We start from the raw sequence: 13,994 nt of genomic DNA, 5'->3' as shown, positions 1-13,994 counted from the left end.
GCCACCCCCCCACCACCACTCCACCCTCCTCTCTAACCCCCACCACTCCACCCTCCTCCCTCTCCATCCACCCACAACCACCCACCCCCTCCCACCCCCTGCCCCCAGATCCGCGTGCGCGAGGACCAAGAGGCGGTGGTGGCGGGGCTGACCCTGGCAGAGTGCGACTCGCTCCTGGACCTGCGCCCCTTCATGCAGCGCGCGCCCTTTGTCGTCAACGAGGATGCCAGCCTGGGCAGGGGCTACAGGTGGGGTGGGCTGGGCAGTGGCTGCAGGTGGGGTGCCAGCCAGGGGGGCCGGGCAGGGGCTGCAGGTGGGATGCCAGCCTGGGCAGGGGCTGCAGGTGGCGCCGGCCGCCTGCGTGGGTCGGCGGGGCGGGGTCTGGCTGGGAGGGCGCCCAGCGGCGCGGCACGGGCGGGGCGAGGCAGCACCACACACACAACACACACACACACACACCACCACCACAATCACCCCTCACCGCTCACCGCCGCCGCCCGCCGCAGGCTGTTCCGCACCATGGGCCTGCGCCACATGTTTGTGGGGCCGCCGCACCCGCTGGTGTCGGGCATGGTGACGCGCAAGGACATCATAACGGGTGTGTGTGTGTGATGGAGGTGGAGGTGTGGCGGTGGTGGTGGTGGTTGTGGTGGTGGGGTGGTGGAGGATTAGTGGCGGTGGTGGTGTGGCATGGCGGTGGTGTGGCGGTGCTGTGCTGTGCTGCGTGAAATGGCGGGCGATTGTGTGCGGGGTGCGTGGCTGCACATCTCGCCACCAACCTCCCTGCCCACGCCCCGGCCCACGCCCCCGCCGCCCGTCCCTGCCGCCCCCCGCAGACAACGCGCGGCTGGCGCTGGGGCGCAAGGCCAACCTGGGGCTGGTGGACTCCTGCGACGCGCGCAGCCTGCGCCGCACGCTGCCCTTTGTGCCCTTTGCTGCGTACGACCCCACGGCGGGTGAGGAAGGCTCGGGAGGCCTGCGGTGGTGGTGGGGTGGGTGGAGCGTGCGAACAAGGAGTGTGGGAATATAGACGGTGGTGGAGGTGTGTGTGCATGCCTGTGTGGCAGGCGTAGCCGGTACGGCTGTAGGGCGGCGCGTGAGGCGCCGGCCGCTGAGCGTGCCGCTCCGCGCCGCCCTGCAGGCTCCTCCCGCCTGGGAGACAGCACTGCCAGTCTGCTGGCGCGGCCGGAGGCCGGTGCGGCGGCCGCGGGTGAGGAGGGGGCCGAGGGTGGGGAGGTGGCGGGCACGCACCTGCCTCAGGCCATCACGCAGCGGCGGCGGGGCGGCGAGGCGGAGCTAGCAGCGGTGGGAGTCGAGGCCTAATGCAGCGCCGCACTTGGCAGCCTTTCTCGGCAGCATGGGCAGCGGCGCCGCGCCGCGGCTGCCAGCACAGAGTCAGTGAGTGAGAGCCCTTTCGGGAGCGTGTTGATCAGTCGATTTGCTGCACTGCGATGGCCGATCATTTTCAAGGCTTGTGCAACAGGCGGCAGAGCGGGCAGGCCAGGCAGGTCAGGCAGGCAGGCACAGGCAGGCAGGCAGGCAGGCCAGGCAGGCAGGCAGGCAGGCACCAGGAGCACAGGAAGCCACGACAGCGCAGGCTGCTGGGCCGGCTGCGGGAGGTGCACGGCCCAACAGGCACACGCGGGGCGCCAGCTCAGGCAGGCAGCCGGGCCGCGCCACGCGCCTCACGCCAGCTCGCCCGCCGCGCCCGCGGGCCCCGCCGCGCCAAACACGTCGCGGTGCTGGAAGGCGGGGTTCCACCGGAACTCTAGGTAGAGGGCAAACATGGCGTGCAGGCAGTGCACGAGGCCGGGCAGGCCGGCGCCGGCGGGCGGCGCCAGGTCCAGCACGCTGCAGCACATGCGGGCGTAGGTGGCCAGGTCCACGTCCTGCGGTACCATGGGTGCGATACGGATGCGGTACGGGTAAACCCCAGGGCTCCACCCAGCCACCCGCGCGCGGGCCGGGCCGGGGCCGGTGGCTTCAGCGGCGCATGGGCGAGGTGCGTGCCGCCGCCGCCCAGCGGCTGCTCCCGCGGTCCCGCTGCACCCACCTGGCGCGGGTCTGGCAGCGGGCTGCTGTGGATGTGGGCCTGCATCTGGGGGGACCACTCCTGCATGAGCGCCTCCAGGTCTGGCGGCGGCGGCGCCAGCGCTTCGGCAGACGCGTCAGCCTGCAGCGGTGGCAGGAGGCGAAGGTCGGGACCCAGCAGCCAGAACTGGAGCACACAGAACGGACGTCAATGCACAGGGTGGCTGCGGGACCCACAGCAGCGCGCACCTGGTGCAGCGCCTCCACAGCCTCGATCCAGGCGTCCAGCTGCTGCGGCTGGCGCGCCGGGTCGGCCACCCAGCGCAGCGGCGCCTCGCCGCCGCCGCCGCCGTGCAGCGTGAGCTGCTGTGGCATCGGCGCTGTGGTGTCGGATTCCTGCTCTGGGTGTGCACAGAAGTGAGGCTCCATTCCGGCAGTCTGAAAGTTGACTGGGCGGCACTGAGCGTCTGGAGCGGGCAAGAGCTGCCGGCAGCGTTGCGGAGTCTCGGGAGGGCGTGATGGGACGTGAATTGGATCGCTTCAGGTGCGCAGCTTGGTCGCCAGGCAGCAGGACAGGCAGCGCACGCGGCACTCTCTTCGCTCAGCTTTGCTGCCTCATTATTTTAGCTCAATTTCCATTATATTCAATGCTGGCTGCTCATCGCTCTGCCCTGCTGCTGCCGCTGGGCAGAGAGCCCTGTGCGGCATTGCTGCTGGCGCTGCGGCGGTGCACAGCCAGCCAGGCGGACCAGCAGCCCCTGCAAGGCAGCAGCAACAGCAGCAGCAGCAGCACAGCGCAGGAACCTGGCAGCAGTGGCGGCACTGCCGCCGCCGCCGCCGCGCCGCCGCCGCGGGCCAACCCCGTGCTGCAGCGCATCTTGCGGACCGACTTGGCTGCGCAGGTGCGCCTAGGTCAGAGGTTCTGCTTGCTTTCTGCACAGCCCCAGACGCATGCAGCCTGCGCGCGACCATGCATCTCTCCTCACTTCGCCACCAGTCCTCTTCCGCTGCCGAGCGCAGGAGGCGACCGCCTCGCTCTACCGCGCGCAGCAGGCGGTGCTGGGGCGGCGCCCCGACCTGGCAGCCTTCCAGCAGCGCGAGGAGCAGCACACCGCGGAGCTGCGCTCGCTGGCGCCGCAGCACCGCGCGCGGCCGTCGCTGCTGGCGCCGGCGCTGCGGGCGGGGTTCTGGGCGCTCGGGGCCGCCGCGGCGCTGGCGCCGCGCCAGCTGTCGGCAGCAGTGACCGCGGGGCTGCACGACGCGCTGACAGACGTGTGCAACGAGCAGCTGCGGGAGCTGCGGGAGGAGGGCCTGGCTGAGGCGGCGCCGCAGGTTGGCGGGCGGGGCGCGCCGGTGCCACCTCCTCTGGATATTGATTGAATGTGGCAGCATGTTGCAATATCGCAGCATGCAAATCTGAGCTGGGTGTGCTCCCCTACGCAACCAACCAACCCTCCTGCATCCCCACGTCCCGCCTGCCCGCTGCAGGTGCGGCAGGCGGTGATCGCGCTGCGGGATGAGGCGCGGGAGGTGGAGGGGGCGCCGCGGGTGCCCGACGTCCTCGACCTGCAGCGCCTGCAGGAGCTGTCGCCGCCAGAGGCCGCCGCCGCCGCCGTCAAGCTGCTTGCGGGCACCGCAATCAAGCTGGCAGGCAGGCTCTGAGCGGCAGATAGCGCAGGGAAATTGCGCCAGGCGGGGATTGTACGTTAAGTGATTAAAGCCATCTGCATTCATTTTATCGCACTGCTCATGCCACACGTAACTGGGACAGAGTGTCGTGAGCTTCAAGCAGCATTCACCATGAGCAAAGCCAAAGCTAGCTAGTCACTGCTTGTCCGCCGCTGCCGCTGCCGCCGCTTCTTCCGCCCACCGCTTGGCCTGCTCCCTCACCCGCTGCAGCAGGTGTTTGCACATCAGGGTGGTATGGGTGGCATGGGGTCAGTGCTGCAGAAACAAAAGGAATGCAGGCAGGCCAAGCATACACACGGATGCGCTCATCAAACCCAGCATCCACCACCCACACACCTGCTGCTCCTCCGCTCGCTGCTTGTCTGGAACGACGTATAGATAGTAAGCTAGCCCTCCCGCCACCATCCAGGCCACAAAGCTCTGCATAAGGCACAGGAGGGCAAGCCGCCGGGCAGGCGTAAGCTCGACGCCACTGGCGCCTACTGGTGTAAGTGGAGGTGGCTCCGCAATCCTCCTGGCGGGCCTCCGCCGCTTCCTAGTGCCGTGCCATGCATTCTGTCTCACCCTCCTGCCCCTGAAGCCCAGTGCGCCACTCCAAATGCTGCTCAGTGGCGACGCCCTGGACGCCATGACTCTAGCGCTCGGCCACAAACGGCGCAGTCATGTACAAGCAACCTGAGCCAACCTACTGGACTGGCTCTTTGGTAGGGTGTAGAGGCGCAGGCCAGCGAGGCAGCGCAGCACACAGCACGGGTTGCCTGGGAGTGTGTTTCAACGCATCGACGGGCCCCCGATGCGTGCATCGCCATATCGCAGGTGTGAGGGCAGCAGAGAGACGTTCCGGTGGTCCTCCCTCGCCACTTTGTCGCTCGTCCCACTCAAACGCCAGCTCTGGCGGCCGCCTTGCACCAAACCTAGGCTCTACAGCATCCGGGAGAGCAGCCGCCGCGGCAGCAGGGCTTGCGGGAGAGTGGGCAGGCAGGGCACGGCAAGGTGAGCGGCGCCGCCCTGCACGGCGGCGGGGCAGGCCCCGAGCCAGTGTCTGTTCACCCATGTTGCACGACAGGCATGGAGCCGCACCCGCTGAGTGCTTATGCCAGGATCCTACAGTCATCGAAGGCCCCCGCCGTAACATGAGCAGTGCACCGTGGCTTCTGCAGGCGCTTGGCGGCGGCATGGGGGTGCGCAAGTTTTCCGGCAATGGCGCAGGGCTTGGGGTGTGGTTAGGATGCGGCTTCGGCGTAGGTGAGCGCCCTGCAACCGCAGACGCCGACAGCCGGCTGGCAACCCGATTGATGGGGGCTAGCCCCGGCTGCCGCACCCTGCTCGCGCAGCCCACCCCGTGCGCTCCTCCCTTGCCGCAGGCTGGGGCTTTGGCGGCACGCCCCTCGGTGTGGCCGGCCTCAGCATGGGCGGCATGTGTGGCGTCGTGGGCGGAATAGGCTGGGGGAAAGGGTTTGGGCTTGGCACTCAGTACATCAACATCAGCCCAGAGTTCACGGAAGGAAAGCAGCACAGGTAAGCAGGCACCGGCGCCGTCGCGGCTCGCCCTGCAGTGCAGCAGGCGGCAGCAGGGCTGCGCCCTCCTGCAGCACGCTTGGCTGCCTGGGGGCTGCGAGCTCCGCCTGCCGCTGGCACCCTCAGGCTGTGGCGACTGTTTCGCCCTCGGGGCATCCCCCTGCTCGCCTGCAGGCCCAACGTGTTCAAGCAGCTCCAGTATGTGGCCAAGCGGCTCAGCACGCTGCAGAGCACGCCGCCGCCGGCCCCTTCGGGCTCCAGCGGATGAGTTCGGCCGCGCCGCGGCGTGTCAGCTCGGTACTTCTGCCCTGGCTGCCAACCAGCGCAGCGCAGCTAGGCCAGCAGCACGTGGGTGCGGAAGCCGACGGGACAGCTTTCAATGTTGCTTTCAATGTTTATATCAAGGCTAGCAGCATGACATATGTGCTGCTGGCTGCCCGTGCAAGCAACGCCCAATACGTCCAGTCGCCAAAGATGGCCGCGGGGTGCAAAGAAAAGGTACCAGCCTGCAGTTGCGGTACTGCCGGTGGGGCATGGTAGCCGGTGCACGGGTGCAGCAAGAGTGGAGTATAGCAAAGGGGGTGAGGTGCTAACACATTGGTATTGCAGTGCAGTAGTAGGTAGGACGGCCGATTGGTTCAAGAGCCTCTTGAGGGCCCTGAGGGCCCTGAGGGCCTGGCACGGGTGCAGACTCGAGGGGTGAATGGGTGGGGTGGGGATGAGTGGCAAGGCATGGTGAAGGGCCGTAGTGTCTGCTGCTGATCAGCTTGTGAGATAGAAAGGTTGAAAGGTAAGGCCGCAGAGAGAAAGTGTGTGGCAAAGGACACAGTAGCGGAACGGTATGGAAGGGCAGGTGACGGGATGTGTTGAGTTGAGAGAAGAGTAGGCACAGCTGTGTAGGAGGAGAGCGGGCATAGACATACAAAGGGACGGCGCTGAGGCATACACAACAGATGACTGTGACAACGGCAGTGACGGGCGACAGTGTTAATGCACTATGTAGCAGGGAGGAGAAGAGAAGTACTACTGGTAGAGTAGAAGCAAGGGGGGGCAGGCACAGCAGATGTGGCCCTTTATTGCTGCGGCTGCAGAATGGAAGCTCTAGCATGACTGGCCATGGCGCCAATCGGCAGCGCGCTCATGACAAGCGAAGCGCACGTGCGAGAGAGAGGGAGAGAGGCACCATGTGGCAAGTGAAGCACACTGCCACACCTGGGATGAACCGGGCCTGCTGGCGGGTCCGAGTCAGGGCTAGATGGCCAGCAAGTGGCGGGCCGACCGCCTCACCCGCCCCCTCGTCCCAACCGGCACGGCTGCTGGAGAGGGGGGTGGGGCAGGTTGGTACGGCTGGTGGCAGGCCGAGGCTTGGGTCCGCACCAGCGCCCAGGTGCTGCCTCCCACCATCTTGCCCGCCCAGCCCCCTCGCAGCATGCCGGCCGGGCAGGCGGTGCAGCCCGCGGCGTTCCACTTGCCAGGCGCGCAGCGCAGGTTCTGCATAGCCGCGCGGCAGGGCAGGCCGGCAGGACTCAGCACCTCGCCAACCCGGATTGCATCAGAGGCTGAGGCTGCAGGCCAACCCCAGCACACCCCTCCACGCCACGCGGACGGCGGCAGGCCGGCGGCGGCTGTGCCGTGCCGTGCCGCCCCCCAGGCTGCCGCACCTTGACTGGGTCCAGGCACATGGCTGGCAGCTTGGGCGCCTTGCGGGCGGGGAAGCCGTACAGCCACCCCCAGCGGTACTCTCCCAGGAAGGTGTCGGCAGAGCCCACGGGGGCGCCGAGGAAGAGCAGGGAGCCTGCAGGTGGAGGCAGAGGCGGAGTGAGGGGAGAGGTACGGGAGGCCCGGCAGCGGCGAGTGGCGGCAGGCGCCCCGCGGCGGCGGCAGCCGGGGACCTGAGTTTTGAAAAGTCGCGAGGCACGCACTGGCAGGCGTGCTGGCGTCGTGCAGGCATGAGGGCTGCTGGACACGCAGGCGGCTGGCAGTGATCACTACATGAGCGCTCCCAGGGCTCACCGCTGGGGCAGGAGGTGCAGCCGGTGATGTTGGTGCAGGCGCCGGGGCAGCCCAGGTCGGCGCAGGTGAGGCACACCCTCTGGGCCCTCCAGGTGCGCGCTGCAGCGGGGCCGGGTGGGTGGGTGGGGATGATCACGGTTGCAGCGCTGAGGCGAAACAGGGGCTGAGCCTGCCCACCGCGCGGAGCCAGCAGCAGCTGCCGGCGGCCTGGCACTCGCCAAGTGCGCCTGGCAGCTGCCGAAATGCGGGGGCCAACCCTGAGCAATCATTGCATGATGGCGTGCGTGCTGTGCGCGCTGCGCGCGCCGTGCGTGCTGCCGTGTGAGCTCACCACCCTGGTAGTTGTCGTAATCGGTCTCGTTCATCTCTGGGAAGGGCCAGTCGGCTGGCACGGCCTGCGCGCACGCACAAGCGTGACAGAAAGCGGGTCAGGCAGACGTGCTCTTATCTCAGCTCAGAGGGCGTGCTTGGCTGCGTGGCTGCGGCGTCGGCTGCGGCGGATCCTCAGGCTGTCGGCAGCACCTGCAGGCAGCACACAAGCCCCCACCACACCCCGCCTCCCCAGCCTCCCCCAGCAGCCAGCCGGCGCTCACCACGGGCCCCTCGGCGCCTGCCACCTGCACCGGTGCCGCCGCCGCCGCCACGGCCGCCGCTGCCGCCGTCACCGCCGCCGCCGCCGCCACGGCGGCGCCGCCTTTCCGGGCGGCCCCCGCCACGTTGCCGCTCTGGTAAAAGTCCTGCGCCCTGCTGGTTGCCCACACCATGGCGTGGGTCGGTGGGCAGGCGATGCAGGGACCAGTCATGACTGCCTTAGGGTGCGGCATCGTTGGGTAGGGGCGCGTGGCCAGGCAGCCCAGGCGCTCCACGGGCAGGCATTCCTGCGTCGCCAGGGGCGGAGGCGGGGTTAGAGGCGGCACGTCGCGCAGGGTGTGGGCTGGGGCAGGGGCCACTGGGGGCGTGAGGGCGTGCTCCCGGCAGGCAGGCAGCGGCTGGCTGCCACCCCAGCCGGCTGCCTCCACCGCAGCGAGGCCCCGCCGCTCGCCGTGCGCTGCCGCTCGGCGGCGCCCCTGCCCGCGCAGCAGGTTGCCGGCCTGTGCGGCACCACCCGCAGCCGCCGCCTGGCGCACCCCCGTGTCGCAAGTTCCGCTGCGGATATGCAGACTGTAGACACAAAAAGCAGAAGCAAGCCCCACCTGTCGGAAGTGGTCATGGGTGGTGTGCACAAAGCCGGGCTTGCAGCGCAGGCAGCGCAGCGCGAGGCCGATGCCGTCGGAGCATGCGGCACAGTTGGTGGTGTTGAGCAGGGTGGGCATGACGTAGCCGTTGCGGTTTGCGTCCCACAGCTTGCACTTGTTGGTGGGCGGGCAGGCGTGGGCGGGGCCGGCGTACCAGTGCGCGCAGAGCGGCAGCTCCTGGCCTGCTGCAGGGCGCGGGCAGCGGCGGCGGCTCAGGAGTGGGTGGCTGGCTGTCGGCACAGCTGCTTGCGGCGGCCCCAGGCGCATGCAGGCAGCGCGCAAGGGCTAGGCGGGTCGCTGGTGGGCCAGGCAAGCTCTCCAGGGCCACGGGTCCCTCCGGGCGAGCTGGCCGGATGACGCTCAGCAGGCTGGGGCACTGCTGGGGCCTCAAACCAACTGTAAATGGCGTCCAGACGCCTTTGAAGGGCAGCAGCGGCCGGGGGAGCCGCCAAAACACCCACCCTGCGTGGTGGAAGTCGCTATGAGCAGCACCAAGGCCCCCGTGGCTACTGTGAATAGACACATGATCGCATGTATGACGAAGATCAGTGGAATGAACGACCATTTTCAATGCGGGCTCGGGGTAAGTACCTCTGAAGCCTTCCGGTCGGGGTGGAACGCTCCGGTGGTAGAGGGCCTGTCCATCACGCGGGATCTGGTCACTTGAATCGTGCCTGCTGTCTAAAAGGAGTCGGCGGAGTGGGCCGGAGGCGCCGCGGCGGCATCCGGCCCAGCTGCAGCAGCTGCAGCCACGTCGTGCTCAGCATGGAGCGGTGGTGGCTTCTCACCCCAGCTGTCACCCAGCATTGGCCTTTCAAGACGCCCATAAACTAGTGCTCAACCGCCTGTGGCTGTGGATGGACGGACCAGGTTGGGGAGGAGATTCAAAAGCCCACAGAGCGGGGAGAGAAGGTAGAAGGGAGAAGGGCTGCTGCAACATGCAGGGCGGGCAGGGCGAGCAGCAGCCCGCCTCAGCGCTGGCGGACCAGCGGCGCCGTGTCGCCGTCGCTGCCCTTGCGGCTCAGCGAGCCGCCGCCCTTGCCGCCGCCGCCGCCGCCGGTCACGATGCTTGTCAGCTCGCTGCTGCGGCAGGAGGGCCGCGGTGGAAGGGGGTGGGCAGCGCAGCGGGGCATGCAGGGGCAGGTACGGGGCCGGCGAGAGGGACCATGCACGGTGCATGCTCCACACGAGGCTGCCCAGCGCCACAGCTGCATGAGCCACGGCGCCCTCTACCAGCGCAGTGTATAGCCGTCATACTACGCAGCAGCCAGCGCTGCCCTTCCTGTTCGCTTTGCCGCCGCCCGGGCGCCCGCCTCACCTCAACGACCGCCCCTTGGCACGCAGCCGCACCGGAAGCCAGCCCATCATCTGGCTAGCCGCCACGGCACGGGCCTCAGGGCTCAGCATGAACCTGCGGGGGAGGAGGGGAGCAGGCGGGCGGGGGCGGGGGCCCAAGGGGGGCGCGGCAGGCGGCGGCGTGGGGGTGGGGTTGTGTGCGGTGCTGTGGTAGGTGTCTGTGGTGGGTGGCGCGGGCTGCCTGCCAGCAGCAGGAGCCGGGAAGGCGCACCCACCACAGCCTCAACCCAACCTAACACCTCACCGCAGCCCCGATTCCCCACCACAGCCTCCCGGGCGCCCGCCGCAGCCCCCGCCCCTGCCGCAGCCAGGCTCCCCGCCTCTCCCGCAGGCGGCATACTGAGGAGGCATGCCCGCCCACCCCCTGCACCCGCCCATGCAGCCTCCCAGCTGCAGGACTCCCCTAGCAGTACCGTGGTACATCCAGCTTCCCACCTGCGGCTTATCAGCTTCAGCACCTCATCCACCAGTACCACCGGCGCCGACAGCAGCAGCACCATGCGCCACTCCACCCAGCTGCAGGCGGGGGCGGGCGGGCGAACAACAGCGGCAGGCGCGGTGACGGTTTGTGCACGGCCGCTGTTGCATTTACGGGGTGGTGGCAGACACGAACGGGGCTGCCTGCTTTGCAAAGGACCTCCCGCAACAGCAGCCGGGTGGCCCCACGGCGGCGGCGGCGGTGGAAGCTGGCCGGCAGCCGCCACCTGGGCCCACCTCAGCGCCACCACGCTGAACATGGCTGCCAGAGGGGGCACGTAGAGGATGAGGAGGTGCAGGGCCACTGCGGGCAGGCAGGCAGGCAGGCAGGAGACGTGTGCGGCGGGAGGAGTGGGTGGGTGGGCGTTCCATCTGATGGCCGGGCAGCGGCAGAGGGCATGCGGGGCAGCACCCACGCACCCGAGACGCTGATGGCGGCCAGCAGCCACAGGTTGCTCCAGGGCGGCAGCGCCAGCAGGCTACAGTTCTCTGCATGGCCAGAGAGGGCAGGCGTGCAGGCGGGGGCAGCGTTCGTTCGTCGGGCGCAGCCCCTGCGCTGCGCCCAGTCGGAAGCTACAGGTTGCAGCCGCTGCCCGGCTGCCCGGCCCTTGCGGCACGAGGCTGCCGGCTGCCAGCCAGGGGCCGCCCTGCGGCCACGCTGCCACCCACCTGACAGCGCGTTCAGCGCATTAAACATCTCCACAATCACAAGCACGGTCATGCTGCGCGGAGGTGGGGGTGGGAGTAAGTATGGGTGGGGGTGGTGGGGGTGGGGTCCCAGCCCAGCACCACCGGCAGGCCGCTGATGGTACAGGGACGACCATGGCACAGCACAGCACAGCATGCACGACAGGCACAGCAGGCACAGCGGGCACAGCGGGCGCAGCACCTGATAGTGGACGGGTGCCTGTCCTTGAAGACGGCGCAGTCCACGGACCCGTTGGCTGTGCAGTGCTGGAAGTCTCGCAGCTGGCGCCAGGTGATGCCGGGGCCGCCCTGCGGAGAGGAAAGGGGCAGGGAAGACGGGAGCGAATAGGTGCGGGTGTTAGGTGGAGGGGAGGAGGCGCAGGCGCAGCTGGCGCGCCCCGCGGCCCTTGCCCGCCCGGAGGCCAGCGGAGCGCTGCGCATCGGAGGCGCTGCTGCAGAGCAGGCAGGGCAGAAGCAAGCAGAGGGGGAGGCTCACGGGTGCCGCCATGAACCACCACACGAAGCCGGCGGCGGTGACAGCGCCCACGTAGGAGCCGATGATGAGGTAGCTGCGGGGAAGGTGGGGGGGACAGTGGGGATGGAAAGCAGGGCACGGGGGGGTGGACATTCCAACGTTGTGCGCCCGGTGTGTGGTGGTGTGTGCGAGGACTGAGGGTGGGGTTAGGAAGCAGGCACAGTCCCCAGGCGTAAACTAAACTAAAGGCCCCCCACACCACCCCCCACACCACCGCAATCTGCCGCCCTGCAAGCCATCCTGCGGCCCTTCCGGCAAGCCGCAGCCTCCAGGCGAAGGCCCGCAGGCGCTGCACCGGCCGCCACCCCACCCGCTAACACCAGCACCCACAAAGGCAGCAGCAGCCCTGCCAGCCCAGGCTGCCCACCGTATGAACAGCCAGCGGTCGACGATGCCCTCCGAGGTGCGGCGCGGCCGGCGGCGCATGATGTCTCCGTCTGGCTTGTTGAAACCGATGGCGGTGGCGGGGAGGCCGTCCGTCACCAGATTGACCCACAGCAGCTGCAGGTGAGGGACAGGGGTGCAGGAGAAGGGAACCATCCGTTACTTTACAACGCGCAAGGGAAGAGGAAGGGGGGGCAGGCCAGGTGTTGCTATGTTCCAGCAGCGGCAAAAGGGCGCCTGGGAAGGCAGCACCGGTGCGCGGGGTGCGGCGTACTCGTGCGCTGCAGGGCCCCCAGCCGCAATTCCAACCCACACCACCACCACTGCACCCCGCACCTGCACCGGGTTCAGGCACTCGGGTATGCCCAGCAGCGCGGCGCTGAAGATGGCCACCACCTCGCCTGCGGTGTGTGTGTGTGTGCGTGGGTGGGGAGGGTTCCGGTGTGGCCGGGGCGCAGGGTCGCAAGATGTGCCGGCAGTGACGTAACCTGCTCCCGACACCGTAAAAACAACTGCCAGTGCCATTCCGCCGCCATCCCACCCCGGCGGCCACCATCCACCCCCCCAGCCAGACGCCGCCATCCCACCCCAGCAGCCACCACCCACACACTCCACACACTGCCCTCCCACACCCCGGCAGCTCCCACCCACCTATGTTTGAGGACACCATGTAGCGGATGAACTGCTTGGTGTTGGCGTAGATGGAGCGACCCGCCGCCACCGCCGCCACAATGGTGGCAAAGTTGTCGTCGGCCAGGACCTGCGGGGCGGTACGGGTGCGGGTGGCGGCGGTACGGGTGCGGCGGTGTGTGGATGGGCCGCCCAGAGGCAGGTGCGAGCTGCAGAAACCCCCTCTCTGGTGCCACATCACTACACATCACCAGCCACCACCATTGCCCGCCCATCCACTCACAGACACACACACACGCTGCACCATTACCCACCCGCCACTCACACCCACACACCCGCCCCGCCACCTCACCATGTCCGAAGCGTGCTTGGCCACCGCGGTGCCGGAGCCCATCGCAATCCCGATGTCTGCCCGGCGCAGCGCGGGGGCGTCGTTCACGCCGTCTCCCGTCATCGCCACCACCGCGCCCTGCGCGCAGAGCCGGCGGCAGCGTCGCGGTGCGGGCTGGGTGTGGGTGGGTGTGCCAGCACGAGAGGTGCACATCAGGTGTGTGGTGTGGCGTGTGCGTTGCTGGCCTGCTGGCCAGCACCAGTCCCGGCGGCAGCCGGCGGCGCTCTGGGGAGGCAGATGGGAAGGGTGCGGCCGGCTGCTGATGCAGCTGATGCCCCGATGGCCCACCTGCCGCCCGCGCTGCCAGACCCACCACACCCACAGGCGCCCACCCACCTGCCCCTTGAGCAGCTCCAGCCCGCTTCCTGCCTCCCACCACGCGCCGCCGCTGCCACGCACCGCCTCCTTTCCCCCACCCAGCCCACCTGCGCCTTGAGCAGCTCCACCAGCCGCGTCTTGTGGGAAGGCTCCACGCGGGCGAACACCGCCAGCCCGCCCGCAGCCTCGGCCTGGTGAGGTGGCGCCAGGTCATCAAATTCCCGGCCTGGGAGGAAAGCAGGCGGGCAGGCAGGTGGAAAGAAGGGCAGGGGACGGAGGAAGCAGGTGAAGCGCAGAGCTTGGAGTCGGCGAGACCGCGCTGCGTGCTGGGCTGCTGTGGCTGCGCGGCAGCAGGGCGGCGGCTGAAAGGCGGGCGGCGGCGCAGGAAGGGCGGGAATGGCGTATGCTGCGGGGCAGCAGCCGCACCCGACAGCGAGGCCATGCCCGCGCCGCCGCCGCTGCTCTCCAGGTCGCCGCCGCCGACCGCCAGCTGGCCCTGGCCCTGCAGCAGGCCTATCTGGCGAGCCACAGACTCTGCCGTCGACTTGTTGTCGCCTGCGCAGGCCAGGCCAGGGCAGGGCAGGCAAGGTGGCAGCAGGTGATGGAGCAGCAGGAGGCAGGCGGCACGAAGCTCCATGTCTGCCTGCTTAGGCCTGCTCAGGCACATTGAGGTCGGGAGTATCCAAAAGGGTGCACTCCAGCCGCAGCTGACGACTGTCCTGCCCACCCC

The 13,994-nt window shown here is 69.0% G+C and overlaps 6 protein-coding genes across 6 annotated transcripts in view; 2 read left to right on the top strand and 4 right to left on the bottom strand.

The window, feature by feature from the left end:
• The window catches only part of CHLNCDRAFT_138594 (hypothetical protein), a gene marked incomplete at both ends in the record, with an annotated part of 9,403 nt that extends 8,080 nt beyond the window's left edge, over nt 1-1,323 (top strand). Inside the window, 4 exons of the mRNA XM_005844699.1 lie at nt 109-248; nt 507-598; nt 837-956; nt 1,142-1,323. Coding sequence (XP_005844761.1) covers nt 109-248; nt 507-598; nt 837-956; nt 1,142-1,323 — 534 coding nt within the window. The remainder of the gene's footprint in view (nt 1-108; nt 249-506; nt 599-836; nt 957-1,141) is intronic.
• A 362-nt stretch (nt 1,324-1,685) lies between these two features.
• Nucleotides 1,686-2,406, bottom strand: CHLNCDRAFT_138593 (hypothetical protein; the record flags this gene model as incomplete). The annotated part of the gene is made up of 3 exons (XM_005844623.1): nt 1,686-1,889; nt 2,054-2,173; nt 2,281-2,406. 3 exons carry the CDS (start codon nt 2,404-2,406, stop codon nt 1,686-1,688), a joined length of 450 nt encoding a protein of 149 aa, XP_005844685.1.
• A 143-nt stretch (nt 2,407-2,549) lies between these two features.
• On the top strand, nt 2,550-3,693 carry CHLNCDRAFT_138592 (hypothetical protein; the record flags this gene model as incomplete). The annotated part of the gene is made up of 4 exons (XM_005844698.1): nt 2,550-2,575; nt 2,723-2,933; nt 3,052-3,363; nt 3,520-3,693. The coding sequence occupies 4 exons, from the start codon at nt 2,550-2,552 to the stop codon at nt 3,691-3,693; spliced, it is 723 nt and encodes a 240-aa protein (XP_005844760.1).
• Nucleotides 3,694-3,855: 162 nt separating this feature from the next.
• Nucleotides 3,856-4,350, bottom strand: CHLNCDRAFT_138591 (hypothetical protein; the record flags this gene model as incomplete). The annotated part of the gene is made up of 3 exons (XM_005844622.1): nt 3,856-3,924; nt 4,057-4,140; nt 4,285-4,350. 3 exons carry the CDS (start codon nt 4,348-4,350, stop codon nt 3,856-3,858), a joined length of 219 nt encoding a protein of 72 aa, XP_005844684.1.
• A 2,171-nt stretch (nt 4,351-6,521) lies between these two features.
• On the bottom strand, nt 6,522-9,011 carry CHLNCDRAFT_138589 (hypothetical protein; the record flags this gene model as incomplete). The annotated part of the gene is made up of 8 exons (XM_005844621.1): nt 6,522-6,554; nt 6,640-6,729; nt 6,900-7,033; nt 7,252-7,350; nt 7,583-7,646; nt 7,845-8,129; nt 8,445-8,671; nt 8,948-9,011. 8 exons carry the CDS (start codon nt 9,009-9,011, stop codon nt 6,522-6,524), a joined length of 996 nt encoding a protein of 331 aa, XP_005844683.1.
• A 446-nt stretch (nt 9,012-9,457) lies between these two features.
• CHLNCDRAFT_138588 (hypothetical protein) overlaps nt 9,458-13,994 on the bottom strand; it is a gene marked incomplete at both ends in the record, with an annotated part of 5,275 nt that continues 738 nt past the window's right edge. The window contains 14 exons of the mRNA XM_005844620.1: nt 9,458-9,569; nt 9,805-9,897; nt 10,278-10,358; nt 10,557-10,623; nt 10,740-10,808; nt 10,989-11,041; nt 11,209-11,315; nt 11,503-11,575; nt 11,909-12,042; nt 12,262-12,326; nt 12,577-12,685; nt 12,908-13,024; nt 13,372-13,490; nt 13,691-13,819. Of these exons, the coding sequence (XP_005844682.1) occupies nt 9,458-9,569; nt 9,805-9,897; nt 10,278-10,358; nt 10,557-10,623; nt 10,740-10,808; nt 10,989-11,041; nt 11,209-11,315; nt 11,503-11,575; nt 11,909-12,042; nt 12,262-12,326; nt 12,577-12,685; nt 12,908-13,024; nt 13,372-13,490; nt 13,691-13,819 (1,328 nt within the window). The remainder of the gene's footprint in view (nt 9,570-9,804; nt 9,898-10,277; nt 10,359-10,556; nt 10,624-10,739; nt 10,809-10,988; nt 11,042-11,208; nt 11,316-11,502; nt 11,576-11,908; nt 12,043-12,261; nt 12,327-12,576; nt 12,686-12,907; nt 13,025-13,371; nt 13,491-13,690; nt 13,820-13,994) is intronic.

The sequence above is a fragment of the Chlorella variabilis genome (genome assembly GCF_000147415.1).
Source record: "Chlorella variabilis unplaced genomic scaffold CHLNCscaffold_21, whole genome shotgun sequence".
Taxonomy (NCBI): domain Eukaryota; kingdom Viridiplantae; phylum Chlorophyta; class Trebouxiophyceae; order Chlorellales; family Chlorellaceae; genus Chlorella; species Chlorella variabilis.
This window is presented reverse-complemented; position numbering and strand designations above follow the sequence as displayed.